Here is a 17,911-nt window from a genome sequence, read left to right on the forward strand (position 1 = left end):
AATCAAATGCTAAGGTACACCTATAAATACATTCACTCCACCATTACTATCAACCACTTCTAATCTACCTACCAAAAAAGAAAGCAAACATATTTATAGCTAATTTACCCTCAGAAAATTCTCATCATTGGGCAATGGAGATGGAGCAAGAGATGGAGGAGGAGATGGAGCAAGAGCTGTTTGAAGAGGAAGATCAATTTCCAGAGGCAGAACAGTTTCCAGAGGCAGAGCCTCTTCAAGAGGCAGAGTTTGGGCAAGGGTCGAGGGCCTCTCTGAGTTTGAGCAGCCAAGAGAAGAACCTTATTGTGCAGTTCCTTCAACAGCAATGCCGTGCTGGAGCACTTCCACATGGTTCATTGAAAGATGCAGCCAACAAATTCAAAGTGCATCCAAGAATAGTCAGCCGCTTATGGAGGATAGCCAGTCATCAAATGGAACAAGGAGAACCTGTTGTCATGAAAGGAAAAGCATCAGGTTATACCAAGACAAAAGGTAAAATAGACCTTGATGAAGACAAGTTTAGACACTTGTCTATGCTTGAGAGATCCTCCATAAGAAAACTTGCTATAAAGATGCAAGTTAGCAAGACCACAGCTGGCAGATGGTCCAAGGCTAACAAGATAAGACCACATACAAATGCCATCAAGCCTGCACTCACTGATGCAAACAAAATTTCAAGAATGAGATGGTGTCTGACTCATATTCAGCCAACCATAGCTGAAGGTAAGCTTCTCTATCATGCAATGCACAACATTGTTCATATTGATGAGAAATGGTTCTACATGACAAAGACTTCAGACAGATACTACCTGTTGCCGGATGAGGATGAGCCTTACAGGTCTTGTAAGTCAAAAAGATTCATCACTAAAGTGATGTTCATGTGTGCTGTCAGTAGGCCAATGTTTGGCAGTGATGGGCAGACCATCTTTGATGGTAAAATAGGCATATTTCCATTCACAGAGCAAGTTCCAGCCAAAAGAAAGTCAAAGAATAGGCCAAGAGGGACACTTGAGACAAAGCCTATCCCATCAGTTAACAAGGAAGCCATGAGAGAATGTCTCCTTAATCAGGTTTGTACATTTCTTTGTTTCACAATGCTATCAGACATTAGTAATGTCATCACTTAGTCATCTAAGCATTCAATCACAAATCATGCACAGATTATTCCAGCAATCAAGGCTAAGTGGCCAGCCAATGCAAGCAAGGAAATATACATCCAACAAGATAATGCCAAACCCCACCTCAAATCCTCTGACTTCCAATTTGAGGCTGCTGCAAGTACAGATGGTTTTAAATTCCATCTAATTAGCCAACCAGCCAACTCCCCAGATACTAATGTGCTGGACCTTGGATTTTTTAGGGCTATAAAGTCACTACAAGATGACAAACTAGCCACCAATATAGATGAATTGTTGGCAAATGTTTGGAGTTCTTTTGAGGAACTCACACCACAAACTCTGAACAAGGTTTTCCTAACATTGCAAAGCTGTTTAAGCAAGATCCTAGAAGTCCATGGGGGCAACAACTACAAAATACCCCACTTGAACAAAGATAGGTTGAGTAGGACAGTGGGACTTCCAACCTCACTTGAGGTTGAAGAGACTCTTGTAAGGGGCAGCTGTGAGTATCTACTACTCCCTGAGAATGATGTGAGTGGCTCATATCACATAGGGCATCTAAGCACTGTGTTAGGGTTGTAGATATGGCACTTGGGTCATGGGGTTTACAGTATAAGCATCAAATTAGGTTGGTGTTTAGGATGTAAACTTGTTTTTTGGTTTGTAGCCTTTATTTTGGGTTAGGGTATATAGGCTGCAATATATAAGCTGCAGTATGTATGAATTGCAAGTGTAACTGCTGTAAGTGGGTGTTTTTGTTTAAAAACCATCACAAAAGGTTTATCATATGCCCTAAGACTCCAAACCATGAAAGGGGTGGCTTATCAGAGCCTCCACACCATCAAAGGGGTGGCTCTAAGCACAATAAACCAACCAAGGCAGTGTATACACATAATAGCATGCATCTCTCAGAAAATTTTCATCACAGAGGACTAATCACCGAGATCAGAGCCTCCAAACCATCAAAGGGGTGGCTCTAAGCATCATAACCCAACCAAGGCTGTGTATATACATAATAGCATGCCAATTTCAACCAAATTTCATCACAAGGCACCAATCACACAAGATCAGAGGCTCCAAACCATCAAAGGGGTGGCAGTAAGCATAATAACCCAACCAAGGCAGTGTATACACATAATAGCATGCATCTCTCAGAAAATTTTTATCACAGAGGACCAATCACACAAGATCAAAGCCTCCAAACCATCAAAGGGGTGGCAGTAAGCATCAAAACCCAACCAAGGCAGTGTAGACACATAATAGCATGCCAATCACACAAGATCAGAGCCTCCAAACATTAAAGGGGTGGCTCTAAGCACAATAAACCAACCAAGGCAGTGTATACACATAATAGCATGCATCTCTCAGAAAATTTTCATCACAGAGGACTAATCACCGAGATCAGAGCCTCCAAACCATCAAAGGGGTGGCTCTAATCATAATAATCCAACCAAGACAGTTTATACACACAATAGCATGTCAAACGCTCACAAAAAAGTCATCACAGAGAAACAATCAGATAAAATCAAAGCCTCCAAACCATCACACAAGATTAGAATCTCCAACATAGCCAAGGCATCAATATTCCTCAATTAATTCCATAGAAACAGCCTCCAAACCCAATACAGGGGGTGGCTTACTCAAAAAAAATACTCACAGAGGAAATCTTTCATGCTAGGCAACAAGATCAACAACATTGCTTTCTCATTCTCGGTGTACTCCACCTTTGATGAAGACGGTGGTTGAGCTTCAGAGTCGGCAAAGGGGTGGGACGGTGGTTGAGTTTCAGAGTCGTCAAAGGGCAGGGACGGTGCCTGCGTTTCAGACTCGTCAAAGGGCAGGGATGGTGCCTGCGTTGCAGAGTCGTCATAGGGCTGGAACGGTGGTTGAGATCCGTCAAAGCCCTCAGACGGTGGTGGGGTTTCAGATCCGTCGAATACCCCAGCCGGTGGAAGAAATTCAGATTCTTGGACGACCTCAGATGGTGGTGGCGTTTCAGAGCCGTCAACGTCGCCAAACGGTCGTCGATTTCCCGATCGGTGGTACAAATCCATCGCTCGTTCGATTTCCCACCGGTCAAGGATCTCCGGTGGTGTTTCAGGGACGATTAGGGTTTCTGACGATTCAAAATCCGGGGTTGCAACCCATTCATCGGCCATGAAAAGGCAACGGTGATGGAGTAACGGCGGGTTTAGAGAGGCGATTAATCGGAGGCGAGGATTAGGGCTCCGTTCTAGATGAATCGAAAGGCGACGATTAGGCTTCTTCTATATCGAAGAAACACAGTCGGGAGAGAGAGATAGATGAAAGTCAAATGAGGGTAGGGTTCGGTGGGTTGGGGTTAATTAAATGTTTGGTTTTTATTTTGGTTTATTTTAAAGTAGGTAATGGCATTTTTATGTAATTTTGATGAAGAATGGGGTAAAATTGTATGAACAAATATGGAAAATACTAAAAGTGACTCTTAAACTGGGACGGACTTTTATGGCAAAAAGTGACTCTTAAACTGGGACGGAGGGAGTATCTACTATCAAATAATCATTAATTGGGGCACATAGTATATACAAACAAAAAATAGCCAATTTCAGTGAAAATGAAAACGAAGGAATATATCAATTTATATGTGAACTTTTACCATTGAGGTATAAGAAGGCATTAAGAAATTCCAGTAGCTTCTTTATAGCAGTCACACAAGTAAAAAAATCAAAGCCAGCACGATTCAGAATAAATGGCAACAGATCAGCATGGCTACGAACACAGTTTAGAAAAAACAGACTACATAAAAAAGCTCGGCCAAGCTGTATACATCGGATTTCATAGTGAGGCAACCTGTTTCTGAACAGGAATTTAAATGAAAACTAGCATAGTATTATTTGAGGCACAAAGCGCGGAGTTCAACTTAAGGAAAAGGAATAGATTTGCATTATCACACTTTTGATCTCGTTAATGTTTTGTGGTTTAAATTCCGTAGGAGTAACTCTTATTTTTGGATATTTTAGTGTAATTGGATTTACTTGATTGATCAGTATTTGTTGGAAACAGAGATATTAGTGTTGGATAGAGAGACATTAGAGTACCAAAGTGATGTTTTGTTTCAAAATATTATTGTTCCAAGATGTATTTATGATCTTGAGTCCCCAACATTACTATAAATATTATGGTGTTGGGTACTCCAAATCAACCAATTCAATACAATACATTCTCCCCATTTTTGTTTAACATGGCATCAGAGCAGTGTCGATCTTGTGGATCGGTCACTATCCAAATTTCACATGGCATCAGAGCATGGCATCAGAGCAGCTTCCGCAGAAAATTTCACAAATACAAAAATCACAATCCAAATACCTCAGATTATAAATACTGAACAGCTCCATGAAAGCATATCAAAATTGATTGCCCAATACAAAGATACAACCTACCAAGGGTGCAACGAACAACAGTCCGCCGCAGCTCAAAAAGGACCTGCTGCCGAGAGAGAATTAACACCCGCCGTCGCTGCTGCCGAGCGAGAAACAACAGCCGCCGCTGCTGGGCGAGAAACAGCAGTTGCCGCTGCTGCCGGGCGAGAAACAACAGCCACCGCTGCTGGACGAGAATCAACATCCTCCCTCAATGTTGCTGCCGGGAGAGAATCCGCCCCTCCAGCCGCCGCTAGAAGAGAGCCAGCAGCTGCCTACGCCGGGAAGGAACTCACCACCGCTGTCACGTGTCGCCAACCGCCATCATATGTCGAAGTAGTATCCAATTCCGGCACCAAATCATCGCCACCTCCGGCCGACGACCGGTGGGGAGCAGGGAGAAAAATAGACAGGAAGAAGGATGGAGCAGCGGCGAAAGCTACATTCAGCCGTTCTGTAGGAGGTAAAGGGTTTGGGGCTTTACCCCACCCTTCTAATTCTCAAAAATTACAGTTTTCACCCCATGCCTTTGCAAGTATATCCCATAAATCTCATAAATTGCCAATTACACCTCAGACCCAAAATCATACCCAAAATAACCTAGTTCCAAAGAGAAAATATGATAATACTCCCCAATTGGTGTGCAAAAATCGTTTTTCAGCACTGGAGGATAAATCTGAAATATCAAGTGCATGTAAAGTGAAAAAAACAAGTGTAGAAGATGATAGAGGGTGGATATTTGATTGTGGTGCGACAGATACTATGTCCTTTGATAGGACAGATTTTGAAGAATTAACTAAGTCAAAAAAAGTTTTTATTGAAACAGCTGGTGGGGATCTTGTTCCAGTTGAAGGGGCAGGAACTATTCAGATATCTCCGACGTTGAAAATTTCCAATTGTCTTTATGTTCCTACCTTATCTCAGAAATTGATGTCTGACAGTCATGTAACACGAGAGCTCAATTGCAGACTTTTAATGCAACCTAAATTTTGCATTTTACAGGATATTCGGACCGGGATGACCATTGGGTGTGGCACTGAACACCACGGATTATATTATGTGGATGAGATAGCTCAAACTGGCAGGGGAATGCTGGCTCACGGAACTTCAGATGAGGCTTGGCTATGGCATAGACGGTTAGGACATCCATCTTCAAGTTATTTAAACATTTTATTTCCAAATCTGGTTAAAAACTCGGTTTTTCATTGTGAGACATGTGTTTTAGCCAAAAGCCACAGACAAACTTTTAAACCCAGTAACACCCGAGTTGATTCTATTTTTTCATTAATTCATTCTGATGTGTGGGGTCCTGCCCCAGTTAGTGGGGGTAATGGTTTTCGATTTTTTGTTCTATTTATTGATGATTGTACTCGCATGACGTGGGTCTACTTTCTTAAGAACAAATCCGATGTTTTTTCCAAATTTAGTGACTTTTATACCATGATTCTCACACAATTCCAAACCAAAATTAGAATTCTCAGGTCTGATAATGGGGGGAATATGTCAATACAAAAATGAAAGATTTTTGTATTGAAAAAGGGCTTGTCCACCAAACATCATGTGCTTACACTCCAGAGCAAAACGGGGTAGCTGAGAGGAAAAACTGTTTTATCCTAGAAATAACCCGAGCCATCATGCTTGATTCCAAAGTACCAAATCATTTTTTGCCTGAAGCCGTTGCCACATCAGTTTACCTCCTCAATCGTCTCCCTACCAAAGCCCTTGACTTGAAAAATCCTCTCCAAATGTTATCCACCATGTCTAAGGTTCCCCCCGCTCTCTCCTTGCACCCTCGTGTCTTTGGATGTTCAGTTTTTGTTCATATCCCGAAACATGAGCGTACAAAACTATCACCATGTGCTGTCAAATGTGTCTTCATTGGGTATGGAATTAATCAGAAAGGGTATAGATGTTACGACCCATCAAAACGCCAAGTCATCACCACAATGAACTGCACCTTTGTAGAAACTGAGTTCTTTTATAGCACCCAACTTACTTGTCAGGGGGAGAGGGAAATAAGTGAAAAAATAACTGGTGACTCAATAAGTTGGCTGCCTATGTCAAACCCTGCTCCTACTGAAGATCCAACAGAGCCAGCTAATACTGTCGCCGAGCATGTCTTAAACACAACTCAATCTGTGGAACTAGGTGACACCCCGACTCTACCCCATCCGATATCCGAGGTAAACAATCTTGCTGAAAACTCTGTTACTATTGACACTGACAATGTTATCACAGAAGGAGTAAGGGAGATCATTGATGAAGATACTGGACAATATATTTTGCCATATCGAAGTACTCGGGGAGTTCCACCCAAACGATACTCCCCGGAGAGAATAGGGAACAGAAAATCAAGATATCCAGTTGGTAGTGTGGCAAAAGCAAACTTATCAAAATTGGCCAGAGCTTTTGAGGCAGCTCTCTATGGAGAAGAAGAAATCCCACAATCAGTGAAAAAAGCCTTGAATATCAAACACTGGAGAGAAGCGATGATGGTTGAATTAAAAGCTTTGATGGAAGAAGTGTCGACTGCCGAAAGGGAAACGAACTGTAGGATGCAGATGGGTCTTTACCATCAAACGAAGACCTGACGGAACCATTGAGAGGTACAAGGCTCGGTTAGTAGCCAAAGGGTACACTCAGACCTATGGAGTGGATTACTCGGAAACATTCTCACCAGTGGCAAAGATGAACACTGTTCGAGTGTTACTCTCCATTGCGGCAAACAAAGACTGGCCCCTACACCAGTTCGATGTGACAAATGCATTCTTGCATGGTGAACTCAAGAAGGAAGTATACATGGATGCTCCACCAGGTTTTGAAGGTGACTTTGAAGATGGAGAAGTCTGCCAATTGAAGAAAACTCTGTATGGGTTAAAACAGTCTCCGAGAGCTTGGTTCGGGAGATTTACAGAAGCCATGAAGAAGTACGACTATCAACAAAGTAATGCATATCACACTCTATTCCTGAAGAAGAGGGGGAACAAAATCACATGCCTAATAATCTATGTCGATGATATGATCATCACAGGAGACGATTCTGAAGAGATAGAGCAGCTTAAGAAGAATTTGGCGACAGAATTCGAAATGAAGGATTTGGGGGCACTCAAGTATTTTCTGGGAGTTGAAGTCCTAAGATCGAAGGAAGGGATCTTCATCAATCAGAAAAAATACACTTTAGATCTTCTAGCAGAATCCGGCATGATGGAATGCAAGCCAGCAGACACACCAATTGCAGTGAACCATGGCCTCCAGATAACAGAAGGAGTCGAACTGGCCGACCGAGAGAGGTATCAAAGGTTAGTAGGAAAACTAATCTACTTATCACACACTCGACCAGATATTGCATATGCAGTTAGTGTGATAAGTCAGTTTATGCACCGACCCCAGATGAATCACCTTGAAGCAGCTTTGAGAGTCGTCCGGTATCTCAAAGGAACATTTGATCATGGAATAATGTTCAAGAAAAATGGACATCTAGAAATTCATGGTTATACAGACGCAGATTGGGCTGGAAATCCAATAGATAGAAAGTCTACTTCTGGGTACTTTACATTTGTTGGAGGAAATCTAGTCACTTGGAAGAGCAAGAAACAGAAGGTCGTCGCATTATCGAGTGCAGAGGCAGAATTCAGAGGGATCCGAAATGGTTTAACCGAAATATTGTGGCTCAGATTATTGATGGAAGAAATCGGCTTTTTATCGCAAAAAACATGTCAAATGTTTTGTGATAATAAAGCTGCAATCAGCATTGTAGAAAATCCAGTCCAACATGATCGAACAAAACACGTTGAAGTAGACAGGCACTTCATCAAAGAGAAAATTGAGGAAGGAAGTATTGAGTTTCCATATGTTCGGTCTGAAGATCAACTTGCAGATATCTTGACGAAAGCAGTTGCAGTAAAGAATTTCACAAAAGTACTTGACAAGTTAAGTATCGGAAATCCCGTTACTTAACTTGAGGGGGAGTGTTGGAAACAGAGATATCAGTGTTGGATAGAGAGACATTAGAGTACCAAAGTGATATTTTGTTTCAAAATATTATTGTTCCAAGATGTATTTATGATCTTGAGTCCCCAACATCTACTATAAATATTATGGTGTTGGGTACTCCAAATCAACCAATTCAATACAATACATTCTCCCCATTTTTGTTTAACATATTATCATAATAAGACATCATATAAGTCTGGAGATGTGAAGATGCGGAGTGCACGCTTATTTGAATTCATTATGATGTTAAGGGGCGAAACCCCTTAACAGATGGACGGGGTCCGGGGGCGGGGTCCAAGGGGCAGAGCCCCTGGCGGGGGTCGAGCTGTTCATCTTGTTAAAGGACTAGTTTGCAATTTCGGAAACATTTGAAAAACAGTTAATTTCGGTTATGAAATTAACAGATGCGCTGGTTCATCTTGTTAAAAAAACCGATCAATTCTTGTTTGGTTCAAAGATTCTTTTTCTCAGAGATCAACATAAGAAAGTTTTGATTTTCTCTGAATTGTATCTGATCAAATATTTTGGTAGAACCACCGAAATTGATTTGATCTGAAAGTGATTTCATCACGGCTTTCAAATTATCCGTTCTGTTTAGTATTTTGAATCTCCCTAACACTTATTTGGGCTGGATCTTCTTTACTTTAGCTTGCAAGTTTGTTATGGTTCGGAATTGAGTTTAATTTCACTCTGTTTTATAGATTGCTTTTAATAATCACGATGTCAGAACACAGGATGCCGCGGATCACTTTGTTTTCACTCGTCTAATTGTTTGCATAACTTTTTATCGACGCTGAAACAACGATTCCTACGTTTAGAGGCTGAAGTCGCATTTTTCTACAACATTGGATTTAAACTTTGATAAACTTCGTTTACGTTGCAGCCTTGCAGAATGATTATTTGTATTTTTGTTTTTGGCGTATATATCAACTCATTGTTTTATCATGAGAACATGTGTGATAAAAGCTGTTGTTATATTTTTTTTATCACTAATTGAATATATAAATCATTAATTAAACCTAATATTTCACTGATTATTTAAATTTTATTATAAAATTAATATTTAAAAATAGAAGTCACATTCCGATAATTTTTTTAATTTTTCATCTAATTTGCAATTTCTTAAAACTCGATAATCTAAAAATATTTTAGATAATTTCTTTTATATTTCTAAAAATTCATATATATTAAACTAAAATATGTTTATTTATGTTATGTTATTTTAATCTAACTTACCAAATCAATAACATAGAACGAATTAGTGGAAGTCGAACTAAATTAGTTAAACAAGTTTTCTGTTGAATCGAAACTTGGATTGGGCTTCATGATAAGAATTGAAATATACTTGAACTGGAAAGTGGAAAAGAAATCCCTGTGATCAAGGAAAATCAACACAAGAAAGGAATTAATTGATCACACTGTGTATAGAATATGCTACACCAAAATTGTAACTTACCATAAGTAGCATATATTACACCTATAAGTGCATGTAAATTAGTAGCATTATCCATTCCGTATACTACAATTTTCGATCCTTTAATGAAGAAATTTTTAAAAAAACATAAGTTGTCGGCAAGAATTAAAATAACAGGAGTAGTATGAAAATGAAAGCAAAGTATCTTGAATGGAATAAAGTGTAAAGTGTAAAGTGTAAAGTGTAAAGTGTAAAGTGTAAAACTATACTGCAGCTCACAACAATTATTCTTATCACTTTCGATTTCAGCTCTCTCCTTCTCTCTATACCAATTCATCCATTTCTCTTTGCCTCTTTCTGAATCAGTTACAATCTCAAACAATGGAAGGAGAAGCTGTCGCCGCCGTCATTAAAGTTTTGGTTCAAAACCTCATCGACCATTCTAAGACAGAGATCTCACTAATCCGAGGTCTGGACAAAGAAGCAGCAAAGCTAGCTGGGAGTTTAGAAACGATCCAGCTATTTTTGAACGATGCTGAGAGCCGAACCATTCCCGGTGGGGCTGTCAAAAGCTGGCTGAGGAAGCTCGAAGACGTGGCGTTTGATGCTGACAATGTTTTGGATGAACTCAACTATCATCACCTCTCCAAACAAATCAAGCCCATCAAGCCCATGAAAGAAAAGGTACTCTCATGCTTCTCATCCTCGAGTCATATTGGGCATCCAAGACAAATAGCTCTTAAAATCCAAGAAATCAATGAGAATTTAGAGGCCATTTACAAAGAGGGAGCCGGGCTTGGCCTGAAAGAAAGGCTTGCCACCAACGCGCCAACTTTGCCTACTTTTGAAACTGACTCATTCACTCTTGATCCAATTTTCATTGGAAGAGATGAGTTGGTGTCGGAAATAGTTGAGGTTATTAACACTAGTACCACAACTGATGAATGTGTAGTTTCTATCTTTGCCATTGTTGGTATGGGAGGAATGGGGAAGACAACCTTGACTAGGAATGTCTTTCATCATCCAAAGATAAAAACTCTCTTTAGATCACATATTTGGTTGCATGTTTCTCAAATTTTTGATCCAATCATTCTTTTCAAGAAAATCCTCAAATGCTTAACTTCTACTGATAAAGTTGAAGTTGAGAGTAGGGAAGATATTATGAGAAAGCTTCAAGAAGCTTTGAAAGACAAAACTTATCTTCTTATTCTTGATGATGTATGGAATCAAGATCGTTCCAAATGGGATGATTTTATCAATTCTTTGGTTGGCGTCACTTCTACCAAGAGGAATGCAATTGTTATTACCACTAGAAATATGGAAGTCGCTTCAACTATGCAATCACTTCATACACATGAGCTCAAAGGTTTATCGCATGAAGATTGTTGGTCAATAATCCAAGAAAAAACTTTTGGAAAAGAGGATATTCCTTTAGAGTTTGAGGCCATAGGGAGGAAGATTGCAACTAGATGTCAAGGTTTGCCATTAGCTGCTAATGTAGTTGGTGGGGCACTATATAAGAAATCTGAAGAAGAATGGCTCTCGATTGAAGAGAAATGGCTTTCACATGATGAAGGGGATCGTATCACAAAGATATTGAAGTTGAGCTTTGATAATTTGTCTCTACCGTCACTCAAAAAGTGTTTCGCATATTGTTCGCTTTTTCCTAAAGGTCGCAAAATCAAAAGTCAGGAACTGATTGAGTATTGGATGGCAGAAGGATTTCTTGAAGATAATAGAAACAGTGAGATGGAGTGCTTGGGCGACAAATTTATGAAAGTTCTTTTGCACAATTCTCTACTACAAGTTGCAGAAAAAGATGATTATGGAAATGTAGAGAGTTGTGTGATGCACGATCTTGTGCATGATCTCGCATGTTCAATTTCAGGTTCCTCTAATAATGCAGAAGTTGGTATCCGAGTGAGATACATGATACATGATGGAAAAAGTCGTATTCCAAAAGAAGTGGCAAAATATCTACGTACATTGTTGTTTGAGGGAAGCATTTTCGGTAATAAGTCTGCAGATTTTGAGTGTCTACATGTTTTAATTCTTGCACATTATTGGTGTGAAAAGTTGCCAAGTTCGATAAGGAAGTTGATACATTTAAGGAAACTTGATATTTCGGCGACGGATATAAAATATTTGCCGTACTGGATTGGTGAACTCCATCAGTTGCAAACATTAAACGCATGTACAGGAAGATCGAGGGAACTGCCTAGTACTCTGAAGTACTTGGTTAATTTAAGGCATTTGTATATTAAGAAGTTGCCCTTGCCTGCCGGGATTGGGAATTTAACTTCTCTTCGGACGCTAGAGTATTTTATTGTTGGCGACAAGAATGGATGCAAAATCGAAGAGCTCGGGAGTTTGAATGGTCTCAAAGGAAAATTGGAAATTTCTAACCTTGAGAGGGTTGAAAACAAGGAAGAGGCTGAGAAAGCAAGTCTATCTAGCAAGTCAAAAATATTGGAGTTGCGTTTGACATGGAACATGCATAGAGAAGTTGAAGCTACAAAAGATGAGAATGTGTTGGAAGGCCTTCAACCTCACTCTAATCTGAAGAAATTAGAGATTGGAGGATTCAAGGGAAAAAGATTTCCATCATGGACTCGAAATATGGTGATTGAAAATGTGTCTCAAGGTTGTTGGGTACCACTTAATAAGTGTATTGAGATAAAACTCTCCAAGTGCTCAGAATGTGAAGAAATCCCAATGTTTGGGCAATTGCCAAATCTCAAGTCTCTCTGGTTAGAAGGATTGACAAATTTGAAGTCCATAAATTCTTCTTTCTATGGATTAGTGAATGAGGAGACACATATCGTTTTTCCAGCTCTAGAAAGACTCGTGTTGGTTGAAATGCCTAATCTTGCAGAGTGGGCAGAAGTAGAATATGCAGGTGCAAGTGATGTGAAGGTATTTCCTAACCTCCAACACTTGGAGATCTCTAATTGCAAGCAATTGATGAGTTTTCCTAATCATTCGTGGTCACGCCTCAAAAGTTTGATCATCGAGGGGAGTGGGAGCATGCCTTTCACATGCATATTCAAGACAGAATTAAAGTTGCTAACAGAGCTTTGGATAGAAGGAATAGATGAAGTGGAATATCTCCCAAATTGGTTATTCTTTAACAATCCCAATCTCTTGGAGTTAAGTATAAGAATGTGTTCCAATTTGAGAGAACTACCTGATGGTCTAGGCACCCTCAATTCTTTGGAGAAGTTAATTATAAGCGAGTGTCCAAATTTGGAACGAGTAGCAGATATTGGTGCACAACAATCACAAGGAAGCCTCACATGTCTTAAAAGGTTGGAGATTTGTGAATGCAAAGCTTTGCTGTATATTCCATGTGAAATGGTAGGATCCTTGCTTGAGGTACTGAAGTTGAATAATTTAAGTAGCCTAAAGAATCTACCCGATATAATTGATTGTCTGCCGAAATTGCCTCGTCTAACATGTTTACGATTTATTGGTGTTTCTCGATTGGTGGCCACTTATTCAAATAATTGGTTAAAAATAGATGTTAGTATGGAGGGATCTATGGAGACCGTTGATGGTTTATTGCAAGGATGCTACTCCAACTCAGTTAAGGAATTACACTTGAAAGGGAGGGAAGGTTGGGGAAATTTGCCAGAATCAATTCAACATCTCACCTCTATTGTATGGTTAAAGATAGAGAATTATGGAATGGAAGAGTTGCCTGAATGGTTGGGGAACCTCTCGTCTCTAAGCGTATTGTGGATATATAATTGCAAGAAGTTAAGGTGTCTACATGCACTGCGGGGCCTCACATCACTTGAACGCATACATATTAAGGGCAGCCCAGAAATGAGTATTAAACAACAAAGTGATGCAGCTGATTCCCAATGGCCCAACATTTCCCATATTCCCTACGTAGCGATTGAGATTGATGGAGGCACAATAAGTGAGTATGAATACATATTCTTGTTTCATTTTATAGTTACATGTCTATTTCCTCACCACTACATTATATTGACTTTAATTGACTAATACATTTCACCTTTTCTTCATTAATCCTTTTTGTGTTTGACAGTTAAAGACGGGAAAAAAGTTAGTTATACGAGTGCGTATAGACTGTCCATTTGAATTGCTCAACCTTTCTGCATTATTACTGGTAAGAAACCTCACAGTGCAATTCACTTTACTTTCTTTGCTTTTTGTTGATGGGATTATTGATTGAAGCAGATGTGGATACCAATTTTTTCACACATTTCAAAAGTTATATTCATTACGTGATTTTGCTGCATTGCTCTGCTCCCAAAATACAGTGTTTTCATTAGCTTTTGAGACTATAAATTGCAAAATAATATCCCCAACATGTTTGACACAAATTGGATCTTCTATATATTGTGCATTGGCATTTCGAATATCAATACTCCAACCGTCCCATATATCAGAATATACACTATTTACTTTTTAGTCCGTATTCCCGTTTCTAATGAGTTCATAATGAGTTTCAATTTTAGAATATCTAATTTTGTTTTGATTTCAGATTTATATAATTAGTAATGAGTTTCAATTTCAGAATTTCTTACTTAGGTTTAATTTCAGATCCAACTTTGACTATTTTAATGTGTATATTTTCACAGTTGGTCATGAATCATATGATTAAAGAGGATATGCGACGCACTTGCCTTTGATTTGAATTCGGGTCATAGGGGAATCCCAAGACAGATACCAAGCTTAATTTACAGAATAATAAATTTAACAGAGAGGCATATGCATACATATATTAATTTTGTTTGTGATATTTATTGCTTATGGTAATATGTATTGCTTAAAGAATTATTTGATGTGTGATTTAAAATTAAAGAATATGTTGCAAACTAATAAATTGAGTTGTGGCTTATATAAACCACTAATATTTTTCAGGATAGATATCAGTGATGTTTTGGTTTACATAAGTGAAAGGGCAGGATTTTGCACGCGTGTCGTAGGCACATGTCCCTTCCTACTCAACAATATTTACAAGTCCCCACTTTACAAAATACTACTCTTAATTAGCATATGGTAAGTTAGATGTTGATCCCACGAGAAACGGTCGTATACATAGTAATCATATGTTTATAGATATTTAGACAAGAACCTGTTTCCATGTACTCTGGAGCAGCATATTCGTATGTACTCCAAAGCCTGAACCAAAAATGAGTTATCTACGAGAACAGTTTAGAAAAACCAGAGCGATTCAAAAACTTAGCCAAACTTAATATTTCCAAGTCATGCAGCACCTATAGCCATTTTGACTCTTGTTGCCCAATTAAGGAAGTTATGCCCTCCTACCTAAACACAAGAATTCGCATTTATGAACATGAAAAGCCACATTGTATAGAGTAACTCACGAACTACTATATAGGATTGAAAGTATACATGATTGGATACTTTTATCTTCATCACTAGTTAAGAGTTTTGTGCAATTTTGATCTTTTCCATAGAATATAAATTATGGAAATTATCAAGAGGCTTATCATATCCCAAAGTAGAGTAGCTTATACTCCATCCATCCATTTAGACATGCATGGTATATTTTCCATTTTGGGTTATCCCATTAAACTTGGCTTATTTACTTACTCATTTACTATTTATTAAGAGAAATGGTTCTATGTTAAGAAAGTAAGTCAAGTACGCCAAATTTACTTATGAATGAACTCATATTCCAAAAAATCCTGTTGTCTGCGTTGCAGCTATATCCAACAAGTTTGATCAAATTCGGAAGAAGAAATGCCTCGGCTCGTTTCCCCCACAACATGCCTGGGATTGTGTTGATGTCATTACGGAAGACGAAAGTTTCCTGACTAGAGAGATCATACCCTATATTGTGATTCACATTGTAATCTTGTTTGATCGAGTTTAGGGAAAAGATATCTTTGTTCGCCCGTGGATGTAGGCTTATGCTGAACCACGTTAACCATTGCCTTGTTCGTGTTATTCTCATTGCATTGCGAGGTTCAACACTACTACTACTACTGCAACTTTTGATTGTCTGAGGGGTTTTAACTCCAAAAAACTTGGATAGTACGAGCTTTTTCGGAGTTAAAACTATCCAAGATCACATCCTCGTGAGCAGTATCAACGAGTTAGTTGAAAATAGAGTACAAAAGTTTGAACATAACACGCGACCTATATTGTCTAGATTTTGAAGGATATGCATTGTAGTTAGTTTGAGGTTCAATATGAATGAACCATTTGCAAGGGAGGATTTGCATGCATATATTTCAATTTCAATTGAAAATCCAGAATTTGGCCATAATTATTAAGCATTTATTAGTAGTTTTGTTAAATGCATGTTTCATCTAATTGATCAATTAGTTAATGCGTAGTATTATAGTATTGGTTAAAGTTAAATGTATAAAGTGTAGTGTATTAACCAAAAAAATAGAGGCCTTTTGATATACTTGGGCCTTTAATATGCTGTAGATTAATATACTTGGGCCTTCAAATTGAGACCCTTTGGGCTAGATTTCTTTATGTTGTACAGCCTTCTCTAAGGCCCAGTTGCCTGGAATTTTTTGGCTACTCGATTAATCAGTAATCGAATAATTAAATAAATCGATTATTGATTAACTCATAACAAACAAATATTTGGTTTTAGTTTGGTTCTTAGTTATTGCCGAAAAAAATACTAAATACCCCCTTCGTTCCATAGTAATGAAGGCGTTTCTTTTCGTCACGGAGATTAAGAAAAAATTTTGTTAGGTGAGTTAAGTAAATGGAAAATAAAGTGGAAAGTGGAAAATGAAAAAGGTAGAGAGATGAAGAGAAAAAAAAAGTAAGAGAGAGTAATGTAGGTGGGGAAAAATGTGTTGGCTTTTATTAAAAAGAAAAATGACTATATTACTATGGAACGTACCAAAATGACAAAATGACTCAATTACTATGGAACGGGGGAGTAGTTAGTAGTAATAAACACTTTTATTAGTTACTTTATAATATGAATGGAAAATGTATTTGCTTCTTAAGCAGTAAACACTAGTACTCTCTGTCTTATTAGTTGAATACGAATCTCTATCTTATTAGATGAAAGTAAAATGTTTTACCAATTCAAATGTATTTCATCCTCATCTGATAGATGAATTTAAATATAATACTACTTACTATTTTAATTGACAAGTGAACTAAAATTTCCACATCCATACTACGTCTCGTGTACTTGATAATTATTTATAGAAAATGACACAAATATTTCATACCATTTGCTTGTAACAACCGAATATATAGTACTACTAAAAATACAAGCGAAAGTTACCAAAAACATTGATTATATAATGTCTTTATGTGGAATGACAAAAAACCAGATTTATACCATCTGTAACAATCCAATACTTTAAATTCAAGGGCAAGTGACCGTAGTTTTTTTTTTAAACAAATATATAATATTAATATTTTATTGTGCAAGTATCATGATGAACATGCATGTTTACTCTGCTGATTTGTCACTTTATATAGTTATTAGCCTACATAGGAAAATAGCATGTTCCAACCAACCCTACATGAAATACATCAGTCGGAAAAATTAAAAATCATTAATTATGTAGGGGCAGAGAATTCTATATTTTTTTAAAAAAAATCCAAAAGTGAAATTACTAATAATCATGTAAGAGCGGATTTTTTGTATATTTAATTGTAGAAAATAAAATATGGAAATTATTAATTATCTATAGGGGCATTGCAAGCTATATTTTAAAATAAAATATTCCAATCATGCAATTACTAATTAATCATGTAGGAGCGGATTTATTATTTATCGGTACACGTCTCAAATCTCAAGCATAGGTTTTAATTACTAAAAATGCCCTTCAATAAAATAATAGGAGTACCTTTTTATTTTTGAATTTATTTGTGGAAAATGAAATGTTATTGCAAAAAGTATATCTTATTCAATTGGTTGAGAGGTTGAAACATGGGAGTTTTCGTGTTAAAATAATATCATTGGCAGTTAAAAACTCACCCACTACTAATTTGTTGTATCT

The 17,911-nt window shown here is 38.0% G+C and overlaps 2 protein-coding genes across 2 annotated transcripts; both read left to right on the top strand.

The window, feature by feature from the left end:
• Positions 1-134: 134 nt before the first annotated feature.
• Positions 135-1,700, top strand: LOC125210222 (uncharacterized). Its single transcript, XM_048109791.2, has 2 exons — positions 135-1,070; positions 1,161-1,700. The coding sequence occupies exons 1-2, from the start codon at positions 135-137 to the stop codon at positions 1,698-1,700; spliced, it is 1,476 nt and encodes a 491-aa protein (XP_047965748.2).
• Positions 1,701-10,265: 8,565 nt separating this feature from the next.
• LOC125203975 (putative disease resistance protein RGA4) lies at positions 10,266-15,739 on the top strand. The gene is made up of 3 exons (XM_089064259.1): positions 10,266-13,848; positions 13,978-14,058; positions 15,626-15,739. Exons 1-2 carry the CDS (start codon positions 10,305-10,307, stop codon positions 14,028-14,030), a joined length of 3,597 nt encoding a protein of 1,198 aa, XP_088920385.1. The 5' UTR covers positions 10,266-10,304; the 3' UTR covers positions 14,031-14,058; positions 15,626-15,739.
• Positions 15,740-17,911: the final 2,172 nt, after the last annotated feature.

This window comes from Salvia hispanica, chromosome 2 (assembly GCF_029641045.1).
Source record: "Salvia hispanica isolate PSC_SH4W2 chromosome 2, Shi_PSC_v1, whole genome shotgun sequence".
In the NCBI taxonomy this organism is placed as follows: domain Eukaryota; kingdom Viridiplantae; phylum Streptophyta; class Magnoliopsida; order Lamiales; family Lamiaceae; genus Salvia; species Salvia hispanica.

Coding starts and splice junctions, on each gene's coding strand:
- LOC125210222 (XM_048109791.2), top strand. CDS start 135: ATGGAGATGGAGCAAGAGATGGAGGAGGAGATGGAGCAAGAGCTGTTT. Junction 1,071..1,160: donor GAGAATGTCTCCTTAATCAG/GTTTGTACATTT, acceptor AATCATGCACAG/ATTATTCCAGCAATCAAGGC.
- LOC125203975 (XM_089064259.1), top strand. CDS start 10,305: ATGGAAGGAGAAGCTGTCGCCGCCGTCATTAAAGTTTTGGTTCAAAAC. Junction 13,849..13,977: donor GATTGATGGAGGCACAATAA/GTGAGTATGAAT, acceptor TGTGTTTGACAG/TTAAAGACGGGAAAAAAGTT.